General features: G+C 40.4%; 1 protein-coding gene across 10 annotated transcripts in view; it reads right to left on the reverse strand.

Moving 5' to 3' along the window:
• SIPA1L1 (signal induced proliferation associated 1 like 1) overlaps nt 1–11060 on the reverse strand; it is a 402079-nt gene that overhangs the window by 114026 nt on the left and 276993 nt on the right. For all 10 annotated transcript variants that reach the window (XM_025192115.1, XM_025192109.1, XM_025192111.1 and 7 more), the window contains one exon: nt 3946–4076. In XM_025192115.1, the coding sequence (XP_025047900.1) occupies nt 3946–4076 (131 nt within the window). The remainder of the gene's footprint in view (nt 1–3945; nt 4077–11060) is intronic.

The following is an 11060-nucleotide window of genomic DNA, read 5'->3' on the forward strand; positions in this document are numbered from 1 at the left end:
TGTTGTGTGTGAGGATGAAGTGTATAAGGTCAGTAATATCTTTGGGTCTGTATTCTGAGTTGTAATCTTATTCCTGTAGATATCTAAGGCAGGCTTGGATGCCATCCTGGTGTGGGATGTTGGTGTATAAGCTGGTAACGTCCATGGTGGCTAGGAGTGTGTTGCTGGGAAGGTGGTCTATGTTTTTAAGTTTCCGTAGCAAGTCTGTGGTGTCTTGGACAAAACTTGCTCTGTGGGTGACAAGCGGTTTTAGGATGGATTCAACAAAACCTGATATTTCCTCAGTTAGGGTCCCATGGTTGGATATGATAGGTCTGCCAGGGTTCCCTTGTTTGTGGATTTTAGGGAACATGTAAAAAGTCCCCGGGTTAGGTAGCGGGGGGATCAAGGTCTGTAGTTTTTCTTGTAGTCATGATGGAAATGATTTGATGGTATTGTTGAGTTTTTCGGTGAAATGGAGAGTAGGATCTTCTTGTAGTTCTTTGTAGTAGGTGGTGTCAGAGAGCTGTCTATTGGCTCCCTTTATGTAGTCTTCAAGGTTTAGGATGACTATGGCTCCTCCTTTATCTGCTGGTTTTATTACTATTTGGTGGTTAGATCGTAGAGATTCTATGGCCTTTTTCTCTGGTAGAGAGAGGTCGTTATGGTGGCGTGTGTTGCCGCTTATTTCATTGTTCATTCTTTCATATCTTTTATTCAACCAACTATTTGGGTTGGTCTAATAAAAGATATCAGATTCACCCAAGGAACCTTGTCTGCCTATGTCCTTAGACCAACACGGCTACAACCTACATGCCCGAGGAAAAATTTTACATTTATAGGTTTAACCCTGGTCCCAGTCCTGAAAATTAGCTACTGGGAGAGGGGGTTGCAAGGTTCCCTGGCAGGGGAGCTAACCGGCTCCGACTGCTGCAAACCTGGCAACTCCTGAGCCTGGCAGCTTTTTCTGCCTTGTCCTACAGCCCCTGCAAGACAGGGCACTTAAAAATGGTGGGTTAAAAATGCAGGCAGCTGGGCTGAAACCATGCTTTTTAGATGTTCCTGGGGCTTGGGAGCCCTGGGGTGGCAGAGAGGGTCCCTGATCCCAGGGTTCCAGTAGCCTGGAACATCTAAAAACCATGTGTGCATCTCAGTTGTCCCACAGCTAGGCTGACAATCAGTCCCCAACTTCTAAGGGGACTATAGAGGCTGGTCCAACAATCAGCTGATTGCTGGACCTGGCCCTGAAAGCCCCATGTCTGGAACCTTCAGGGAGAGCCAAGGGCAGTTCTAGGTCTGGGACCGAGCCACTTCCAACCCAAATCTGCAGGATCAGGCTAGGTGCTACTGGGATTGGAGCTCAGCAGTGGCACTATTGGAACTGGAGGAATGTTATGCCCTATCTCAAACACTACACCTCCTGCCACAGATGTCTGGCACGACAAGAAGCGCGAGGTTTAGGATGCATCATGAAATTGCTCTGATCCCAATCACACCATCATTTGAAAGTCCACCAGAGGCTTTATTCATTAAAAAGTGGAAAGAGGACAATCAAACTACTTCACATACTAACAGAAAAAAGTTTAGTAATGAAAGATTATTACCAAACTGAGTTTAATTTACACTGGTAATGGAGTTTAAAAGCTCATTTGTGCAATTATTTATGCAGCAAGAAATCATGCAAGCATGATTTTACTTTCAGTACAGAAAGCACAATAATCCCAACTTTTAAAAAACACATTTTCATTATCTTATTTAGTGACCCAAATCAACAAACATCCTGCTGTAAGACATGGCATTTGTACCCACCCTAATAAAACAGACATGTTAGTATGAAAAAAAAAATCCCAAAATAAGGCTTTATTTTAGTAGACATAAAAACAGTGGGTGTTCTAAGTTTGGCGTGAGTTGGTCTACAAGATGTACTCTAATCTTTGTTTATTAGCATTTCAGTTTTAAATAGGGAACAAGAGTCCCAGTTCTGCACTGAACTGCCTTTGAACTGAATACTTTTGATAGGATAAATTGAGCACTGTCCATTAGAAAAGTTATGTCAGCCTTATGAAGAACTTTAGTTGAAGCTGACATGAGAAGGAAAGTTGCAATTCCTTTAAAAGACAAGGCTAAGGAGTTAAGTTAGGAAAGTACATAAAGTAACAGCAGAAAATCTATATTTGCTTTTATAGTGTGCACTGTATCTTTGTTTGCTGCTAACAAACTTATTATATTTATGCCCCTATAACAACACTCAGCAGAGAGAGAGAACACCATTCTGAATCCACACTTTAAACAAGTGCTCTTCCTTAACTGTCATTGGCAATATTCTTTGCTGACAATCCCTTTGCTGAAGGGAAATGAACTTTAAAAGGGTCAGGGGTCAGCTTTACTTTTGTTGTGGGAATAAGATTGACCAAACACTTGGGATTTTACTTTGCTGTTCCAGAAATCTACCTATAGAAGGAAGAGACCAACACCTGTATGTATGTATACATAATGGACAACACGCTTAGCAGCAGTTGAAGATTAATAGTTTCTATTACTTAGATTTACAGAGTGGTAGACTGATAAATGCACGAATTCATTCATCTTCACTCTAGTTGCGCTAAAGAATATTAACAGCAGAGGTGAAGTTGGCCTTACTCTTCTAAAATGTCTTTGCTATAAACAATAATTGGTGACACAGCGAGAGAGGAAAGCAGAGGAAGTGTGTCACAATTTTCAGTCATCTAGCAGAATGAAAGGTTGAGAAGGAACAGTTCACTTCTCTCAAACATCTGCTACGTAGGAAAAATTAGATCAGTGCAAAGCCCAGATGCAGCAGCTGATGACAAACCTAATTGTATACACCTGTCTTATCTGCCTCCTCCATATCTTCCACAGTTAGAAACACAGTGGACTTCTCAGACCAATGCACCAGAGGCTAAAGTATGAAATGTGCCAGCCCTAAGGCTAGGAAAGGTCCAGTACATCCTTCCATGCCCTAACCAAAGTGATTTCCTTAAATACACTGCTATTACTGAAATGCTATTATATAATTCACACAGACTTTGGAGACGCATTACTTTTGTACTGTTACTGATTTCCTGATAGTGTTACAAAAAACAAATGGTCCATACTTTCAGGCTGTCTGCAGCACTACAAAGGTTGCAAAGGACAGCAATCTTCCACAAAAAAGTTGTTGTTTCAAACAAGTAACTTTTGCAGTGCTACATGTACCACATGCAGTTTTATGTAGTACTACAGGGGGCTTCTCAGGCCAGCAGCATCCAAGACAGCTCTCCTCTTCCTCTCTCCTCCAAGGGGGAAGGAAGGACAGTGGCTGGCTCCCTGACAGCCATGGGAAGCAGACCTACAGCTCTGCTTGCCACAGTGCCACTGCTTCCTTCCTCCACCAAAAAGCTGATTAGGTTGCAATGGCCACAATGGCTAACTGAGTGGCCAAGATCACCTGATAAGCTGTTACCACAGGTAGGGTGCAGGCAGCTCACTCAGCTGTTGTTGTGGCAGCAGTGGCTGATTGGCTGAGCCTGTTTCTGAGGTTCACTGATAGGCTCCCTTGGAGGCTAAAGAACAGTTCCCTATTGCCCCCCAACTGGAAAATACATCTTTACCACTAAGAGGTTGTGCACATGTGTATGGTCCAACAGCACCCTATTTTGGGGGCAATACAAAGTGCTGAGGTACCCTGTAGTGCTACAAATGAACATGTGCCTAAGGCCTTAGTGACATATTTATCACTATTCTGGAAAATGTAATGTATATAGTTCTTTGTGTGGAAATTACTGGACCTTGTACATGTGGAAGAGAGACAAATTTATCAACGATGGGCAGACCACAAATTTCCTTCTGGTTTCTAATATCTGCGAGACAAACCCTTTCAGGGCCTACAGCTTCACAGTGTGCTCTATGGCTTTGCCTGTTTGTCATTAGCATCTTTCACTGCCATTTTGCTCATATGCTGCTTACCTCACTGGTTCTGAAAATAATGCGGTAATTGTATGGAGGTCCGTTTTCTTTTATTTCTTCTGGTTTTTCTCTTCTAATACTCACAGCGACTGGACCAAGGTTTTCATCTGCTCCAAAATAATTCCAGTGTTCTTGTGTATAAAAACAAAAATAAGGGGAAAAATCAATTTTATAACTTGTTGTGTTTTATATTCAGACAATATATTAAATCCTGAAGGATTTAATTCAATGGAAGTTTTGCCACTGACTTTAGTGACTTCAATCATATACTCTGACTTCAGTTCATCAAGGAACTTAATCATCTATACTTTACAGGGTGAAATTCAGCTCTGGGCCTAAATTTAAAATAGGTCTAAAATAGGACTTTATATGCATATAACCTTGTGCTGGACCTTTGCAAAAAGCTGAATTTCAGCCACATTTCATTAACCAGTACAACTGACCCACTGCGTTAAATGCTAAAATGCAGAAGCTAAATGTGCAAAAAATGAAGAACTCACTGACTGATACATTAAAATAAGAAATGACAGTTGATCATTTGTACTAGAGCAGTGGTTTTCTGTGGAACCCTATGGTGGCATGATGAGTCATCAGCAGTTCTGCAAAGAGATTGGGGGTAATGGGCTGGGAGGTGGTGTGCTGTCATTGCTGGGCCAAGTCACTTGGCTCCACATCAGTCTTTAGGATAGGAGTAGGGACTCTGCAGCATAAATTACATGAAAGAGCTCTGCGACATGAGGAAATTTGAAAACCACTAGTAACTAGAGGATAAACAGGTTCTACTTGACCAACTTACATCTTCACAAATAACAGTTTAGTGATAACATGCCAAACCCGTGTTTGAAAAATATAAAAATTGAGCATTGTAAAGTGCCTTTTAAAGTCACATAACTACTGCACAAATAATGGCAAAAAATTAAGTACAAGAAAAACTAGGATGAACAGCCAGAAATATTTTTCAACAGGAAACAGTCCATTCTATTTATTATAATGGATTTCCACTTCCCCTTCTATTTTCTGGCACCTCCCTTAGAGGTTGTAAAGGGTTGAGTTTAAGACCAAATTGGAGAAAAGAGTGCTAAGAACAATCACTCATTATCTAAGGGCAAAATAAATTATTTCAATCGTATTTTACATGTGCAAATTATTGTATGCATGAATCCAAGTTTTCCAGCCCAGAAAAAATGTAAGTCTCAAAGCTGCAGGAACTAAAACTTATGCACAAATCTTCAGAGGTTGGATTCGACTAAAGGATCACTTCTTCACTCAGAATTCCTGAACTGTTTGGAACAAAAGTAGGAAGATATAAGGTGACTAGAGAGATGGCAATCTAAATCAAGAATGCTTAGAATGAGGCTGATTTAAGCAAAACACTTAGTAAACAGAAAACTGGCATATTTAGCAAGGCAACAAGTTGCTTTACATCATAATGTTGTACCTGTATGTATGATTAAATTGATTATACACAGAGTAATGGAAAACTACAGGTCCAACCAAAAAAAAAAATCATGTCAGAGTTGAACTTTGAACAGGAGTTTCATTACATAGATAAATAAATAAACAAAAATGATTTTATGGAAAAAGAAAAGGAAAAGGTTCTCTGAGATTTTCAGTGTTCTCTATGCATTTCCTGAATTAAATTAGACTCTTATGAGAGAATATACATTTTCTTTAACTATAGTTTAAAACAAATGTTAACTGTAGTAGCGTGTGTGGATTGTATGCAACTGATGTAATGTTTGGAAACACTTTAACTTTAAATCAGAATTTGGGAGGAGCTGTTACACACTTGGATGAACCTGTTATTCTCAAATTCTTAACTTAAGAAACCCCACAACAAAACAGATCATTGGGGAAAGGGTCCTGCTCACCACACCTCTTCCCACATCCTCCTCACCCCGATGGTAAACTCATCTCGCATCATGTTGTTTTGTGTAGTTTTTTAAAACAGTGTTATAGACCTTCTGTGTTGTGGTTCACTAATCTGATTTAAATCATATTCCTATAGAAAAAGCAGTAAGAAGTGTTTGGCTTGAAAATGTAAAACTAGAGGATATGATATTCTCTAGATTATTTAGTAAAATAATATGAGGATAAAACCTTGAGCATCTGAAATGCTGATTGCCAGCTCCTCAGGGGATAGACTATTTCTTTTAGGTTCATGGGTTTTATGGACAGAAGATCATCAGCTCTAACCTCTTGTATAACAGAAGCTGCAAAATTCCACCCAGCTTTCCACCTTATATCAAAGCCAGTAACTTGTAGAAAGGTGTCCAGTCTTGTTTTACAGATATCAAGAGATGCTTTCTCTGACAGGCACAGTAGCTTATTTGTTCCAATGAGTAACCAGAATCAGGGTTAAAAAGGTGCATCTTATTTCTAATTTGAGTTTTTCTGGCCTTAACTTCCAGCAACTGGTCTTCTTAAACCTTTCTCCACTAGATTAAAGATCCCTTTATTAACTGGGAAGTACTTATACATTATATCAAGTCACACATTTTCATGCGTGATTGTCTACTGCTTTAGCAGAGTCTTGAACCTGACTGGATCCTCCTACTAGCTTCTCTACCATAATGAAAATTCTCTTTGATCATGCTGTTTCACTACCTTGAATCTCTATTATAGGCTTTAAAGGGCTATATAAAACATTAGGGACCAAACATCTTTGAGGAGTCCTGTTCAGGTCCTCAAAATAGAGTGGAAGTACCTGAAATACAAGCTTTGTATTAGCACTGCATAAGGAAGATTTTCACCTCTCTAATCAACTAGGCTTAAAACCTTTGAAGCTGGCAGTCCCATGGGTAATCTTGGCAAGGTCCAATTTTTATCGATAAACTTTGATTTTACCTCACACTCACAGACCAACCAAAAATATTGCCAGCAGTAATAATCAAAATTTATAGAAATGGGAGTGTAACCGGGAACCCTACCCCTGTTACTGGACAGTGAAGACAGAGGCCAGGGCGGTTAAAGAGGAAAACAATGGGCAGCCTAATGACTCCTCAATTAAGTAATTAACTGCAAGTACACAGGTAGGGGAAGCAGGCTGGAAGGAGCTAACAGGCTACTTAAACAAACCTCTAGTCTACCCAAAGCCCAGAAGGGGGAAGGAGGGAAAGCACAGAGTATATGAGGAGGCTTCAGCCCCCTGGCAGCAGGGTCCTGCCTGGGCTGAGCTGGCCATGACCTCTTCCTGCGTTCCCAGAGGTCTGGCAGTGCTGCTGCCCTCCTCTTCTCGTCCCTGCTGGCCTGGCTCTTTCCTGATGAATGAACGGAATAATTTAAGGGATGTATTTGGTAGCCAGGTTGGTCTGAGACAAAAAGAAAGGCAAAAATCTAGAACTCTTGGTTCAGAAATGATACCTCTTATTAGACCAACTAGGAAATCGCAAATTTTTTCATCAACCTGCTGGATACTAGAGATCAGGGACTAAACACAGACATTGGATTTTTGATACATTACAATCTGCCTGGCAACTGAGACCTAAAGTCTTGAAGAGAAGATCAATCTGTCTGAGAAAAACTAGAAATGTAGTGCATAAAAGCCTTGAAAGCCTTTTCAAATCTAATTTACAATTGTGCTTTAGGTACTGTAGGTGGTTTGTTGAGTCAGAACATCCTGCATTCTTTCCCACCCTGTGTTATTGTAGAAACTGAGGTTTGTGCTGCTTGCAATCCAGGCAGATAATTTATAGATTTTTCCAATATCAAGCCTAAATAAAGTTCAGGAGTTTTTCTCCAGAATGTCCATTAAGCAAACTTACACTAGCTACATTAAAACTATTTCACAGTGCAACACACACATTTATACAAGTTAAACAAAAGTCAAAGGGATTTGGAAGCTGCAGGCTGAAAGAAGCAGAGGAGAGAAAAAGGGAAAATGTGAGTATTGATGCTCAGAAGGTGTTTGGATGATTTGCTTTAACAGCCCCTTCCTCCAGTCACTTTGAGAGAAAATATATTGGATTTTGCAGGCCAAAAAGAGAAAAGTAGAAGACATTTATAAAAACAAATGCTTAGAGTGGAAATGATTTTCAACCTTATGCCTTTCAGAACACTGACTCCACAATTATTTGCTAAATGGCAATTTTAGGGCATTTATTGTATTTATTTCAATATGAGTAATGCATTATAGTATGATCAGGCACAATGATGACTAACGTGAAAATAAGGACTATGCATATTATAATCATCACTGGCATAAAAACTGCATACTGTATATTTTAGCACAGACCCTTTGCAAACTTAAATTTCTACCAGTACTGCCAAGCTATACAGTATGCCAGATCCATTCAGACATATTCAGATCCCTGAAGGACATTGAAAGAAACACTACATACTCTGACCTCTGACTCATAACAACCTCTCTCTACCAGAGAAAAAGGCCATAGAATCTCTAAGATCTAACCACCAAATAGTAATAAAACCAGCAGATAAAGGAGGAGCCATAGTCATCCTAAACCGTGAGGATTACATAAAGGAAGCCAACAGACAGCTCTCTGACACCACCTACTACAAAGAACTACAAGAAGATCCTACTCCCCTTTTCACCAAAAAACTCAACAATACCATCAAATCATTTCCACCAAGATTACAAGAAAAACTACAGACCTTGATCCCCCCGCTACCTAACCCAGGGACTTTTTACATGCTCCCTAAAATCCACAAACAAGGGAACCCTGGCAGACCTATCATATCCAACCATGGGACCCTAACTGAGGAAATATCAGGTTTTGTTGAATCCATCCTAAAACCGCTTGTCACCCACAGAGCAAGTTTTGTCCAAGACACCACAGACTTGCTACGGAAACTTAAAAACATAGACCACCTTCCCAGGAACACACTCCTAGCCACCATGGACGTTACCAGCCTATACACCAACATCCCACACCAGGATGGCATCCATGCCTGCCTTACATATCTACAGGAACAAGATTACAACCCAGAATACAGACCCAAAGATATCACTGAGCTTATACACTTCATCCTCACACACAACAATTTCACTTTTAATAATCAACACTTCCTCCAGATGATGGGAACAGCTATGGGCACTAAAATGGCCCCACAGTATGCCAACCTTTTTATGAGCCACCTGGAAGAAGACTTCCTCAAGAACTGCACCATCAAACCCTTGCTGTACTTACGATATATCGATGACATCTTCATCATTTGGAGTGAGAACCTGGAATCTCTACTTGAGTTCCACCAGAAATTCAACAGTCACCATCCCTCCATCCGACTTTCTTTAGAATACTCCAACACCAACATCCCCTTTTTAGACACAAGGATCAGTATCCAGAAGGGTAAAATACAGACCACAGTATACAAGAAACCCACAGACCAACATACATATCTGCACAGAACCAGCAATCACCCGAAACACACCAAAAAAGCAGTGATATACAGCCAAGCCCTCAGATACCACCGCATCTGTACTGAAGAGAACACCCGGGATTGCCACCTCACCAATCTTAAAAAGGCTTTCACCCAGCAAGGACACTCCTCCAGAGAGGTAGATCGCACGTTTGAAAGAGCCACCTGGATACCACGTGAAGAACTGCTGCAGTACAGAAGAAAAACACCCACAAATCGCACACCGCTGGTTATGACCTATCACCCATCCCTTGAACCTGTACGGAAAATCCTCAAAAAATTGCAACCCATATTAGAAAAAGACCCTATTCTTAAAAAGATCTTCCCAGAGCCACCCATCCTAGCCTTCAGACAAGCACCGAACCTCGCCAACCTCATCATCAGAAGCAAACTTCCTCAACCCCAGAACACACCAAAAGGATCCAGACCGTGCCATGACAAGAAATGCAAAACCTGCCCCCACATCTCCACTATTACTACACCCCACAACAGAGCCATCAGCATCCCAGGATCTTACAGCTGCACCTCCAGGAATGTAGTATACTTCATCCAATGCACCAAATGCCCTGATGGAAGATATGTAGGAGAGACCAGACAACAACTGCGCACCAGAATGAACGCACACCGGAAATCCATCAAAGACAGAAATACCCAATTACCGGTGGGGGCACATTTCTCACAGGAGGGCCACTCTCTCTCCAATCTCTCAGTCCTGATCCTCAAGGGAAATTTACACAACACATCCCAGAGACGAGCCTATGAGCTCCATTTCATCAACCTGCTGGATACTAGAGATCAGGGACTAAACATAGACATTGGATTTTTGATACATTACAATCTGCCTGGCAACTGACTCCCCAGCCCAGCCCCTGGCTTCTTTACTTTTCATTCCATCCAGGAAGAGCACACACCAACTGCTGCAGCTTCCTTAGCCTGACGAAGGGTTTTTGAACCTGAAAGCTTGCTCAATAACTATTCTCCAACCATTTGGGTTGGTCTAATAAAAGATATCAAATTCACCCAAGGAACCTTGTCAGAATAATTTAAAGCAGATATGATTTATTGATTCATGGATATTTACTTTTTATATTTTGATGCAATTTTTTTAAAGCTTTTAACAGTATAATATCACTACTAAATTGTCTGCCCCCCACATTCCTAATTTTGTACAATCCTGAACATTTTAATCAATAAGAATCAAAATAACTCTAACTTTGCACAATTCTGAAAATTGTAATTGATAAAAAACAAAATAAATACTTGAAAATACACATTGATTTTAGTTGTCAAGATTATTAAAAAATAAACCTTGAATTCTACCAAGCCTTCCCCTGGGGCATAATATAAAATATTTCACTGGCATGAGCCTAAGAATGCTGGATTACTCACGAGTGGTGAAACTGAGTAAGTTATGCAAGTTATCCACATGAGCGTAATAAAATATTTATATTAAACCACAGCAACATATTCTATAAATGCCACATAGGCTGTTTAAGGAAAATTTTACTGGAACTACTACTTGCTTATGCCTTTTCATCAGAATAGCTAATGGTTTTAGAGGTAGGTCTACACTGTACAATGCAGTCTAATGTAGATACCCAGTCTAGTACCCAAAGGCTGAGAAGACATGGTATTTTAATCTAGGAGAAAGCCTCTTGTCCTGGGATCATACAGATGTACATGTCCACTGTCCTACTTCAAATTCCACTTAAGTATCCCATATAAAATGTATGAAAACT

This window comes from Alligator sinensis, unplaced genomic scaffold, assembly GCF_000455745.1.
Source record: "Alligator sinensis unplaced genomic scaffold, ASM45574v1 scaffold718_1, whole genome shotgun sequence".
NCBI lineage: Eukaryota > Metazoa > Chordata > Crocodylia > Alligatoridae > Alligator > Alligator sinensis.